This window comes from Peromyscus eremicus, chromosome 3 (assembly GCF_949786415.1).
Source record: "Peromyscus eremicus chromosome 3, PerEre_H2_v1, whole genome shotgun sequence".
NCBI classification, from domain to species: Eukaryota; Metazoa; Chordata; class Mammalia; order Rodentia; family Cricetidae; genus Peromyscus; species Peromyscus eremicus.
Window position 1 is genome coordinate 68,700,946 of NC_081418.1, and position 13,911 is coordinate 68,714,856.

Here is a 13,911-nt window from a genome sequence, read left to right on the forward strand (position 1 = left end):
TGCCTCCCGAGTGCTGGGATTAAAGGTGTGCGCCACCACCGCCGGTCTACCCACCTCATTCATAATACTTCTTCAAAACCCACAATGTTGAACCCACTGTACTGTTACCTCCCTTTGGAATATTTTGCTAAAGAACTTTTGCTTCAACTGCCTATATTTCAACAGATTCTTTCCCTTTGGAGGACCAGAATGGAGAGACCCCTGTAAAAATCCTGACTTCGAAGATTTCAATATATAAGAAACAAATGAATCAGCAAATATTGAGTGGACTTGAATTATGTGGACAATGAAAGAACATGAAACAGATTTTATATATTATTGTTTTCATGTTTAATTTTTACTCTTCCTTCGCTGGTGATACTGTGAATGTCACCACATTTATGGCAACACAGGAATTTGACGGTTCAGTCCGTGGGCGCTCCAACCGTTCTTGGGGGTTCCCTAAACATTTAAACAGATGTATTGGCTCAGACTGATATTTAGGACCCAGGTCGCCTCTGAGCGATCCTTCCCACCTTGCTGGCAAGTCAATTAACTTGTCTTAAAAGGACTCTGTTCTGTGGTAACTACATCACTGAGCGAAAGTCCCAGAGGACAAGCTGTCAGCAAAACCACCAAGGGCCCTCCACAGCAGGCGAGTGGGGCGTGTCGCCGCGGAGCATGCGCAGAGACGGCGGCGGAAGCGAGCGTTCCTAGGGCGGAAGTGACGCGACGCCGGCTTTCTGCTACGAGTCGGTGTAACCGGTCTATGCTGGGAGGCGGTGGTGGTGGTGGCGGCTGAGCTCCGGAGCGCGGCGGAGCGCGCCGGGCAGAGGCCTTGACAGGTAAGGCTTACGGGCGGGCCGCGTGCCTGACGGGGGAGCCGGCCGCTCGCGCTCCGTCCCGGCCCTGGAACCTGGGCCTGGCGAGTGTTGGGAACCGTCTCCGGGGTGACGAAGCTCTCCTTCCCAAGGACAAGTTTCTCCCGGGCCGCGATTGTGACGTGTGCGTGGGCTCGGGTTGGCGGGTGGAGTGGGAAGGGCGGCGGAAGCGGGCGAGCTAGGCCGCGGCGGGTCAGGGGGTCTACCGGGCAGGAGAGTGGTGGAGAGCCCCGGGAGTAGCGGACGCTAGGCCGCGGCGGGCTGGGGAAGACCCGGCCCGTGACTAGTCGGACTGTTTTGTTTTGAGTGGCTTCTGGAGGAAGAGGCGGGGACTTCTTGCGCCGCCTTATTATGTGTTTACGTGTTTTGGCCTGAGCGCTGGCTTCCCCCGGGCTAGGAGATTAGTTAAATCTCACTGTTTGGAAAGCAACCCTCCCCCTGGTGCCTGCCCGGAGAAGGCTCTAAGAAATCGTGGGCAGGGTAACTTCGCTCTTTGGCGGTCTGGACTGACTGACTTTCAGGTCTCCACCTTCCCAGCCCCACCCCCTGCCCCAGCTCCCCGGAGTTTGGACAGGTCCGCAGGTGTGAGACAAGTTCCTGCTAGTGCTCATCGACGGAAAACTACTATTAGAACTTAGCTGGCGTGGACGCTGGTATTTCTCTGTTGAGAAATAGGAGGTACAGTTCGTTCCTCAAGGCTTTGTTGGAAAACGTTGTGCCATTTGATTATGAGACATTTCCGGCTTTACAGTTGCAAGTTAGGGTGTTAGAAATTTAGATGGGAAAGTTTTCTTCGCTGCTTCCTGCCAGTGGTAAAATTTCTTGATTAGTACACGAACAAATAGTAATTAAAATTTTAGCGTTCAATTCTAGGACATTTGAAAGAGATTATTTGGATAACATTGGTTAAAGTGGGCAGATTGTGGGCTTATGAGCTTTGTAAGGTGCTCTCCCTGTGTGGAGCAGAGGCAGAGGCCACACCTCCTTTCTGTTCCAAATGGTAAATTTGATCTCTGTGTCCCTCCTGAATGTTAGGGTTACAGGCAAACAGCACTACTCTGAACTTAAGTTAAATTTCTGCAAGAATATATTTGGCTATGTTGGAAATAACTTGTTAACTACCTCCCCCTCATCCTTTTTTTTTTTTTTGTTAAATATTTGTTGTATTACTTGTTTTCAAGTTATTACATTGGCCACATGTACAAGAACCTTTGCTCTTGGGATCACAGCCACGTATGTGAAATTTAACCAGTGAATACGTTTTCTGGGACAAAAATAACATCTTTGCATTATTGGTTGCAACTTACAATTTTTTTTTAGACTTACTTTATGTGTATGAGGGTTTTGCCTGCATTTATACTGTGCACCATATGTATACTTGGTGGCCACAAGTCAGAAGAGGGTGTCAGACTCCCCGAAACTATAGTGATGAATGGTTGTGAACCACCACGTAGGTACTGGGAACCCAACCTGGGTCCTCTACAAGAACAAGTGCTCTTAATTACTGAGCCATCTCTCCAGCCCCTAGGATGCTAAGCTTTTATGCTTAATCCTATCTATACATTTTTATTTCTTTGGAGGAATTACCTTACCTGTAAAGCTTATTTTTATTATTGCTAGGGTCTCACTGTGTAGTCCTGACTGTCTTGGAACTCTTCATGTAGACCAGCCTGGCCTTGAACTCAGAGATCTGCCTGCCTTCTGAGTGTTGGTATTAAAGGTGTTTGCCACCAAGCCCAGGTTCATCTGTAAAGTTTATTGGATTGTTTTTTTTTTTTTTCTTTCTTTTTTGGTTTTTCGAGACAGGGTTTCCCTGTGTAGCTTTGCGCCTTTCCTGGAACTCACTTCGTAGCCCAGGCTGGCCTCGAACTCACAGAGATCCGCCTGGCTCTGCCTCCCTAGTGCTGGGATTAAAGGCGTGAGCCACCACCGCCCAGCTGGATTGTTTTCTTTTGGAATGGCTGTTAGTATATAAAATTGGGCTTTATGTTTGGGCTTTATGCATTCATGGCTCTAAAGCTTACATTGTTTTAAATAAGCCTTAGGAGAAATTACAAATTTCCTGTCCCCTAATATTTGTGGGCCAAGAGCATAGTATTTTAGAAAAGAACTTACAAGAAGTTAAATCAGGCCTGATGTTTTAGCACCTGGGATTCTAGCACTTGGGAGGCTTAGTGGGGGAGTGTCATGAGCTTGAAGCCAGCCTGGACTACAGCACAAAGCGCCTTTCTCAAGGGAGAAAACTACAACCAGGTGGCAACTGGTCAGAATATAGGGACACTCAGCCTTGAAAGCTACTGGAGACAAAGTGTCTTCAGGAGTGCAGGTTAACAAGGTCTTTGTTTCTGCCTCCTAGAAGGTTGGCTGATAACATCTTTCTGAGAGTATGCTATTCTACAAACTAGGCAAAAGGCTGAAGAATGAGTAAGGGAACTTAGTGACTACCAGGCTATTTTTGTCCCCTTTCAGATGTTTCTGAACACTGGAACAAATATGTATAAGAGCAAATATGTATGTGTGTACACACACACACACACACACACACACACACACATACATACAGGGTCTCACTATGTAGCCTTGACTGGTCTGGAATTTATTATGTAGACCAGACTTAAAACTCAAAGAGAGTTGCCTGCTTCTATTTCCCAAATGCTGGAAATAGGCCCCTATTTTTATAACTGAAGATCTTTTAAAAAAACATTGGCTGTCAACCACTATCTTAATTATGGCACTTTGCAAGGGTACAAAGTGTTCATACAGTGTTTTCTGTTGAAGTAAGTTAGACATAGGGCTTTTTATTGCCAGTTTGATTTTATTGACTTGATTGTTGAAATTTCTGATCATACACAAAAGGAATAGAAGCAGTGAAATTAAGATTTTTTTTTTTTTGCTGTTATTTTTATCCCTAACACATTTGTTTTTTCTTCTGGAGTTTTTAAAGCAAATACTAGAAATCAGTCCATTTCAACTATAATTAATTTAGTAGCTTACTGATGATTTTTAAAATACTTTAATTGTATCATACAGAGTATTTTTTGGGGCTTAATTGATAGGATAGGTGAAATATCTAAAATTTAAAAAGCCAAGTTTAACTTCGTATGGAGCCACTGGAAGAAATACTACCATGATAGACTGCTCTGTTTGGGGCTAGTAAAAGCCCACAGCAGTAAGTAAAGATGACAGCGAAATGATTTTTCCCTTTTAATTTTAGCCATTTTCTCAGCTGAATGCCGCTATCTCTTATTTATCTTTTCTTTCAATATTAGTAAATTGTAGAAATAATAAAATTGGGTTTTAGTGCAAAGAGTCATAGAGCAGTAGTTCTCAACCTCCTTAGTGCTGCGGCCCTTTAATAAAGTTCCTCATGTTGTGGTGATCCTCAACCATAAGATTATTTTTGTTGCTACTTCATAATTGTAATCTTGTTACTGTTAAGAATTGTAAATATCAAGCCAGGTGACAGCGGACGCACGCCTTTGATCCCAGCACTTGAGAGGCAGAGCCAGGCAGATCTCTGAGTTTGAGGCCAGCCTGGTCTACAGAGTGAGATCCAGGACAGGCACCAAAACTGCATAGAGAAACCCTGTCTCAAAAAACCAAAAACAACAACAACAAAAAAGTTAATATCTGTAATATCTGAAAATATCTGTGTTTTCTGATCGTCTTAGGCATCGCCTGTGAAAGTGTCGGTTGACACCCAAAGGGGTCGTGACTCACTCACTGGTTGGGAACCACTGCCATGGAGAATAGTTTACAGCCTGACACACAAAAAGGAGTTGTGCTGGTATTAGAACTTTGGGACTGTGGTAGGAAGAGTTCACTGTAGCATTTCAGGCATTGGCTTTTAGACATAATTGTCAGGCCCTTCAATTAGTGACTGGGGATTTTTAACTTACCTTTGCCTTTCCAACTTACTTGTTTCTGTAGATTGCTTTAGATAGAGACAAGGAAGTAAGCAGAGTATGGCATGGTGAAGTTCTTTCCAACTAAGCTGGCCTACTCTTTGCTCTCACGGTGATGCAGTGACTTTGCACATTGCTCCTCCGCTGAACTGTGTGATTTCCTGATTTGGCATTTGCAGTGAATGCCAATGTTTTTGGTAGCTTCCTTGTCACTTCAGTGTATTATCTGTGGGAAGAGTGAAGCAGAGTTACTGTGTGGGAGTAGGAATTTTTTTTTTTTTCCAGTTTAGAATTAATGATTCAGGTTGCGTTTATCCATGCTAACTTTTTTAAAATTAGAAGCTGTATTTTAATAAAAGTAAAAAAAAAACCCAAATAATAATAATAGAATAGCTTTGTAAAACATCCCAAAGCTTTTAATAGCATTGATTTCATACTTCTCTGCTCCTGAGGAAAAAAACCCCAGGGCTTCATGCATGCTAGGCAAATACTCTACCAACTCACCTCCATTCCCAGATCTTTGTGTGTTCTTGTGGAAGCCTGAGGTTTATGTTAAGTGTTTTCCTCTGTGGTTCTCCACTGTGTTTATTTTAAAGATAATCTCTCATTGAACCTGGAGTTTGCTGATTCAGCTAGACTGGCTGGGCAGAGAGTCCCTATGGTCTGCTTGTCTTTGTTCTCTGGGGTTTGCAAGTGTGCACCTGGGGATACGAACTCAGGGACTGATGCTAAAGCAAGTACTTTACCCACCAAGCCGTCTCTCCAGTCCCCTTGGTTTTGTTTTTGTTTTTTGAGGGGTCTCATATAGCCTAGGCTGGCCTTCTAATTTCTTTGTAGCTGGGTGATGACTTTGAACTCCTAATTCTTCTGCTTCCAAGTGCTAGGATTATAACTGGGGGCCACCAAGCCTGGCATAATCACAGATTCTTACTTTTCTGATATGAACATCATGAATATGTGTAAAGTATTATGGTAGTTTTGCTTTTTTTGTTGTTGTTGTTAAAAACGAGTTTGGGGGAGGGATTATTAAAATGAGTTTTATATCAACGTGGTCATTTAAAACAAAAATAACATTTATAAATACTTGCAGAAATTTAAATGCTGCATTGAGTTATAAACTTAGGTATATGCCCCCCAAATTAAAGTATTTAAGATATTCCACATAGCTTGGTGGAAAGTAAATTGGAGAGAGCAACTAGAATTTAATGACACCGTAAGTTCAGAGGTGTGGCATCTAATTTAGGTGGTGTTTCAAAGTATGTGCCTCCCTGCTCTGGCTGCTGGGTAGACTTCTTGTATAAATAGTCAGTTCTTTCAAGTGGCATTCAGCCCAGTGTAGTGTGCATCTCCTTGGATGGAGTGTTGCCATGGGAGACTTCATCCGGTCAGTGGTGCCTGCCATTATTGGTGGTGAAGCCATTGCCCAGCAGCAAGCATAGCTCTTTTCCTGTTTGCTTGGTTTCTCCCTCTATTTTCTTTTGAGATAGGGTCTCTGTGTGTAGGCCAGGCTGGCCTTGAACTATCCTCCTGCTTCAGCCTCCTTATATCTAGGATTACAGGTTTGTATCACCATATCTAGTTGGATTATGGCTTTTTATTTCTTAGGTTTTAGATTTTTTTCAGTCTCATTATGAAGCCATGGCTGGTCTCAAACTTGAAACAATCTTGCCTCAGCTTTCAGAGTGTTGGGATAGATCTGCAGCATTATGCCTAATTGATAACATTTTTTAAAATAATTCCACAAATGAGTAGCATCTACTGCTGTGCTTTCTAAGTAGGAACTTCATTGAGCTGTGAAGTAAATTAGATTAGTCAGCCCCACCCCCTTGTTTCCCTCCTGTTACAGGGATCCTTTGTAATGACTTAGAAACAAGTGCTATAGCCAGTCTTCATTTTTTGTGTGACTATCAATACAATCAATGATTGTATTGAGTCTATGATGTGCTCTGTGGGTTGCGTCTTTGAGAAATCCTCATTGGTTTTCCTTTTATCAAAAGCATATTAGAAAACCATTTGAAGCTGGGCTGGTGGCACACACTTGTATTTCCAGCACAAGAGAGGCTGAGGATTGCTGAGACTTGAAGAAAAGCCAGGACTATATAGCAAGACCCAGTCTTAAACAACCAAAATAAAGACAAAGGAAACAATCATTTGAGTCTTGCAGTTTTTGTGATCCATCTTTATCATTCATTTAGTGCTCATTTACAGATCCAGTGAGCCTTTACTGGATCTGTGATAGATTTTTCAACACTATATAGTTCATGCACGCTATTCTTTAAAAGCTTAAAAATTTTTATTGTATGTGTGGGTGTTCGGTGCAGGTGCCACTGGCCACATGTGGAGAGGACAGCTTTTAGGAGGTGGTTCTCTCCTTGCAGTAGATCCTAGGGATTGAACTCAGGTTGCCAGGTTTGCAGGCACCTTTACCCCTGGAGTCTTTTATCTTTAATGCCCATTATTTATTTATTACTTTAGTTTTTGAGATTATAAGACAGTGGCATCATTTCTTCCTTCTCTTTTCTTTCTCCAAACCCTCAATACCTCCCTCCTTGCCTGCTTTCAAACTCATGGCCTCTTTACTCATTAATTGTTGTTATATATTCCTAAATATAACCTCCTTGGTCTGTGTGCTGTCACTTTTATGTATGGTTTCAGTTAGTGCCTGCTTATTTTTAATAATAAGTATGTATATGGGTAAAGTAAATGAGTACTAGAAGCCAAGGTTTTTTTTTTTTTTTTTTTTTTTGGAAGATATCATTAAACCCAGAAGGAAAGGATAACATCAATACTGGTAGAGGAACAAGGAGGATTTATTTATTTATTGGTTTATTTATTTCGAGACAGGGTTTCTCTATGTAGCTGGCCTCAAACTCAGAGAGAGCCACTACCACTGGCAAGTAGGATTATTTCAAGTAATCAGCTGAGAAAGTTTACATACTTACAGAGTTAAATAACTGGCTTTCTATTTGGCTGCTATAGGATTAAGGATATTTAGAGAGACTGGGGCAGGAGAGTGTGTGTATGTGTGTGTGTGTGCACAGAATCATCGTAATTCTTGTTTAATTTTAAAGGCCCTTAATGGGTCTAATATGAAACCAGGGGTGAGAAATGATGGTCCATTTCTCAGTGGTATCACAATACTCACAGTCACTGGGTGAGAATGCAAACAGAATGTTAGCATCAGGTTTACTTTATGATAATCCAAACTCTAGAACCTGAGGAGAGGAGGGAGGGGGAAGGCCTCAGTTATGAGGGGAATGTGGTGTTCAGGGATTCTGTATGGGATGGAAGAGTTATTTCAACAATACTTAACAAAATACTGATACTTATTTTTAATAATTCATTTTTATTTTATGTGCATTGGTGTTTTCTTGCATGTATTCTCTCTGTGCTGGTTCCCTGGAATTGGAGTTACAGACAGTTGTAAGTGGTTGTCTGAGTACTGACAACCTGGGTCCTCTGGAAGAGAGTCACTGCTCTTAACTGTTAAGCCATCTCTCCAGCCCTTAAAATACTGATATTTAATTGTCCTTCCTCTCTTCCTTCTTTTCTTCCCTCCTCTTTCCCTCCCTCCCTCCCTCCCTCCCTCCCTCTCTTCTCCTCTCTCCCTCCTCCCTTCCTCCCTCCTCTTTTCCCTCCCCCCTTTCCTCTTCCCCCTTCCCCCCTTCCTCCTTACCCCTTCCTCTCTTGCCTCCTTCCTCTCTTCCCCCTTCTTCCTTTGCCTCTTCCCTTTGCTTTCTCTTTCCTACTGCTAGAGGCCAGCAGGTTTGTATTGGCAGTGTCTGTACTAAAACACCACTGGTTCCTTTGCTTCTGTTAGAATAGAAGCAGAGGGCTTGGCTCTCCAGGAGAGCTGGATTGGATTGAGTTTTGTTTTGAGACAGATCTAGTTTTTGGCTTTTAAACTCACTTGTAGCTTCCCGAGTCATGCTAGTGTAGCATGAATCTTAAAGAGTCTTATTAATAAAATCAAACCTGAGCCAGGTATTAGGGTGAACTGGAAGATCAGAGAACCAGAACAAGCCACACCTAACCTCACCTGGCCAACTTCTCAGCTGGTCTTGTTTCCTCAGACTGGAAGCTTCTGTGTCCTCATCCCAATGGCTCTCAGCTGAACTGCTGCTCAAAGCCTGAAGCTTAACCAGTGAAAAGCTTAACCAGCCAAATGCTTCTAGTTTTTGGTCCTCACGCCTTATATACCTTTCTGCTTTCTACCATCACTCCCTGGGATTAAAGGCTGGCTTTCTGGGATTAAAGGCGTGAGTCACCATGCTTGGCTGTTTCCAATGTGGCCTTGAACTCACAGAGATCCAGAGGGATTTCTATCTCTGGAATGCTAGGATTAAAGGCGTGAGTGCCACCATTTTCTAGCCTCTGTATCTAGTGGCTGTCTGTGCTCTGACCCCAGGTAAATTTATTAGGGTACACAATATTTTGGAGATCACAATACCACCACATGCTAGCTTTAGTTGTTTCTCAGTTTTTATTTTTGTATTTGGTCACATTTTAAAGGAATATTTCTCATGTTTAAGGCATGTACGTATTTAAAATTAGACTTGAAAGCTATACTTGTGTGTGTGTGGTGCTGGGATTGAACCTAGAGTCTGACATGAGGAACAGGCACTGGACCCACTGACTTATATCCCTATCACAAAAGTTACATGAGTTTTAGAAGTGTAAGTTTATTCTTAGTTGACAGTGTTTAACTTACATGAATTACTCTTTTCAGATTCACAATGACATCTTTTCAAGAAGTCCCATTGCAGACTTCCAACTTTGCCCATGTCATCTTTCAAAATGTGGCTAAAAGTTATCTTCCTAATGCACACTTGGAATGTCATTACACCTTAACTCCATATATCCATCCACATCCCAAAGACTGGGTTGGTATATTCAAGGTAAGAAAAGCTTTTGAGTGTGTTTTCCATGTAGATTATTTTCATTTTATTTCTCTTTTTAGAAATTACATTTCTTTGTTTTGTATGTGGGGGTGTGTATAGGTGTGTGGGTGGGCATGCCATGGTTGTGTCTAGTCAGAGGACAACTTGAAGGAGTTGGTTTTCCCCTTCTACCATGTGGGTTTCAGGGATTGAGCTCAGGTCATCGGACTTGGGGACAGGCATCTTTACCTGAGGAGTCAGCTCTACAATCTGTATATTTTCTTTAAACAGATTTGGATGTAGCTTATACTAGTCTTATCTTAACAAACACTATATTAAGTTTCAATTTTGTGCTGGGCAGTGGTGGCACAAATCTCAGGAGTCAGAGGCAGGCCAATCTCTGTGAGTTCAAGGCCAGCCTGGGCCACAGAGTGAGTTCCAGGAAAGGAACAAAGCTATACAGAGAAACACAGAGAAATACTGTCTCAAAAAACAAACAAACAAAAGTCTCTGGAAGCCAAAATCCACATGATGAAAGGCAGCACAATCATATTTGCAAAAAAAAATAAAAGGGGTGGTTTCTTCTGGTGTTTTGGGACAAAGTCTTACTCTGTACCCCAGAGTAGGCTGGAATTCTCTGGATACCTTAGGGTGCTCCAAAAAAGAACAATCCACCTGGCTCAGCCTTTCAAGTGCTGGGATTATAATACGTGTGGGCCACCATACCCTATTGAATCTATCACTCTTTTATACTCCTCAGTAGCTAAGTTTGAAACTTACTTTTGTGTCCTCTTAAGGCACCTCAGATTCGAAAACAGAGATATAGTCATTGAAGCATTTTATGAGACTCCAGTGTTTGTTTTGAATTTGTGTGAGATAGCAGTATTAAGGTCATAGTACTGATTGAGAACTGGAGTTTCCTGGGAAAAAAAAAAAAAAAAAAAAAAGGTCGGAGAGAAAGGCAAGAATAGGGAAGTGTGGATGAAGGAGAGGAAAGGATTCCCAACAGTGACATGAGCAATGACAGGGAAGTGAGACTGTCGGGAGAAATGAGTAAGAACTGTATGCTGCTTGTTGTTTTGTGATTCTCATGGAGCTCAGGATTGCCTGGAACTCTCTGTCCTCCATGCTAGCCATGAATTTGTAGCAATTCTCCTGTGCTCAGTCAGGCTTTACAAATTTTTTCCCCCTAACATTTATTGACTTTTCTCTGTGTGAGTATTTTGCCAGATGTGTGTATGTATGTATGTATGTGATCCACATGCTTGCCTGTTGGCTGAAGAGGCCAGAAGGAGGGTGTCAGATCTCATGGAACCGAGTTACACAAGGTTGTGAGCCACCACTGAGCCGTTTTCTAGCTCTGTTTTTGTGTTTTTTAGACACGGTCTCTTGTAACTCACGAAGCCTGAGCCAGCTTCAGACTCACTTTCCAGCTCTGGCTTGCTTTGAACTCCTGAGCCTCCTGCTTCCTCCTCCCAAGTGCTGCAGTTATGGGGGTGCATAATCACATCAGGCTGAGGTCTGTGGTCTCGGGGTTAGTGCTTATGTAGTGCTTATTACAAGAGTATATACTTAATTTAGAGAAGTTGAGGGAGATTTGAACGTAGTCAAGTTTACTTTTAGGCCAGTTTGTAGACTTTCTTGGTGTGGGAAATCTTTGTATATGTGTGAGCTGTTTGTAACATTCAAGATAAATCTTTGTATTTCCCTTCATACTACTTGTTTTTATATTGTGGATTTTATTTTTCATTAATGGCCCATCACTTCCTTTAACCCCAAATCCTATGACTTTCTCCTTAAATTTAGTCAAATACCTGTTCTGCTAACTCTTCTTTGTTACTTTATGTCTATACCTTTAATTACCACTGCTTTGGTTTGTGTTTTTTTTCGTTCTTTCCATTACTATTGCAATAAGTCACATATTTACCTTCTGTTCCTCCCCTTGTCTCTGTTATAGATGTCTGAACTGTAATGGAAGTTGGAAACTTGTTTATATTTTTCTCATTTGAACCTCTTTTGGTGCTGGGGAACCCCTGAGCTATGCCTGTAGCCCTGGGGCTCCTTAGTAGTGCTTTATCCTCTACGTACTGGGCTGAGATCAGTAACTGAGAAGTACTGGGCCTTTTGTTAGAGTCTCTCTTCCTTATTTTTGTCACTTCTAGTTGCTTATATTTTGGTTTGTTAATGTAAAACAACTTTCCTTGTACACTAGCTGCTGTATCTTTTCTCTAAGTGAAAGAAAGAAATGTGTAGAATGTCTTCTCTTTGCCTGGATAGTACTTTAAAAACTCAACTGGAAATTTAAGTCTGTAGTAAAATTTATGATAGTACAGACAGGTACAAGAAAGAAAATAATTTATGCTTAATAGTTAATCAGTATTAACATTGATATCTGGCTACACACAGTGATACACATGTGTGATGTATATATGATATACTCAAGTACAATTGATGTGTCATACTATTTATAAACATATTCATTGGATCAGTTCATGTACTTGAACAGGTTCTTTAGGACTATGTTATAGCTAAAGTGTTAACTTTTTTTTTTTTTTGAAGCAGGGTCTTAACTCTAGTTAGGGTGTGACTTAGAACTCTGACCCAGAACTCACTGTGTAGCCCAGACTTGCCTTACATTTGGGATGGTATTCTTGCCTCAGCCTCCCAAGAACTAGAATTACAGGAATTAAATAGATTGTGATAAGTATAGGGTATAAGCCACCACACCTGGCCTGGCTCTTGTAGCTAAATAATTATTATTTAATTTTTTTGTGTATGTGTGTGTAGCAGGAATCTTAGAAGGTCTTATTAATAAAATCAAACCTGAGGCCAGTTATTGGGGTGAATGCTGGATGATCAGAGAAGCAGAACAAGCCACAGCTACCTCACCTCGCCAGTTCCTCAGCTGATCCAGTTTCCTCAGACTGGATGCCTCTGAGTCCTCATCTAGAATGAATCTCAGATGAACTGTTGCTCGTAAGCCTGAAAGCTTAACCAGCCAAATGCTTCTAGTTCCTGGTCTTCACGCCTTATATACCTTTCTGCTCTCTGCCATCACTCCCTGGGATTAAAGACTCACTTCTTGGGATTAAAGGAGTGAGTCACCATGCCTGGCTATTTCCAGTGTGGCCTTGAATTCAGAGATCCATGCCTCCAGAAGGCTAGGACTAAAGGTGTGAGTGCCACCATTTTCTAGCCTCTGTATCTAGTGGCTGTTCTGTTCTCTGACCCCAGGTAAGTTTATTATACCACCATATGTGTATGTGCTTGTGTGCGCTCATGTGCACTGTATGCATGCAAGAGGCCCAGGAGGCTAGAAGTGGATATTGGGCCCCTTGCAACTGGAGTTATAAATGGTTGTGAGCTGCTGTGTGGGTACTAGTAACTGAATCTAGGTCCTTTGCAAGAGCAGTAAGTGCTTTTAACTGTTGAGGCATCTATCTAGCCCCCATAGCTAAATTCTTAGTATTAAGTAATTTTAAAAGTCTCTGCAGCTGGACTGTGGTGGCGCACGCCTTTAATCTCAGCACTCGAGAGGCAGAGGCAGGCGGATCTACGGTTGGAAGCCAGTCTGGTCTACAGAGTGAGTTCTAGGACAGCCAGGCTGCACAGAGAAACCCTGTCTTAAAAAACAAAACAAAAAACAAACAAAACAAACACAAAAAAGTCTCCAACCAACTCCTTGTTCATCTTGTCTATTTGCTCATAGGGTCAGTTTTTGGAGGTGGAATAGCCATGTTTATTGAACTGCTGTGTGCTTTTAAACACTGTGTCTACTGTAAATGGCTTCAGAATGGTTTCCTTAGGTGCTTTAGTGATAGGCAAGGCCAGAGTACTTGGGTAGTAAAGTAAGGAGTGGGGAGTAAAAGGAAAAGTGTGTGTGTGCTTCAGAAAGTACTGACGAATTGGATCTGCCTGGGACACTCAGTTTGAGGAGACAAATGGGAAAGGGTTCGTTTGGATCATTACATTGTAGACTGTTTGAATATCAACTGAGGAAGATTTGTGTGTGTGTGTGTGTGTGTGTGTGTGTGTGTGTGTGTGTGAGAGAGAGAGGGTAAAAATACAAATGCTTCTTCTGTATTTATGTATGTGTGTATATGTATTTATGTATGTATGTATAAAATTGTCAAAGAATAATCTTTTAAAACCGAGGTGTGGTGGTGCATGCTAATAATCTATTGAGAGGTAGAGGCAGAGGATCAGGAGTTCAAAGCCAAGCCTCAATTATGTAGCAAGTTTGAGGCTAGCATGAGACCTTCTCCT

General features: G+C 41.9%; 1 protein-coding gene across 3 annotated transcripts in view; it reads left to right on the forward strand.

Moving 5' to 3' along the window:
• The first annotated feature begins 688 nt into the window (after window positions 1-688).
• The window catches only part of Tax1bp1 (Tax1 binding protein 1), a 69,382-nt gene continuing 56,159 nt past the window's right edge, over window positions 689-13,911 (forward strand). For 2 of the 3 annotated variants that reach the window (XM_059257857.1, XM_059257859.1), the window contains exons 1-2: window positions 689-824; window positions 9,495-9,663. In XM_059257857.1, coding sequence (XP_059113840.1) covers window positions 9,502-9,663 — 162 coding nt within the window. In that variant the 5' untranslated portion in view covers window positions 689-824; window positions 9,495-9,501. Of the gene's footprint in view, window positions 825-1,010; window positions 1,539-9,494; window positions 9,664-13,911 lie in introns of those variants that run through there. The other variant, XM_059257858.1, reaches the window with a different exon arrangement.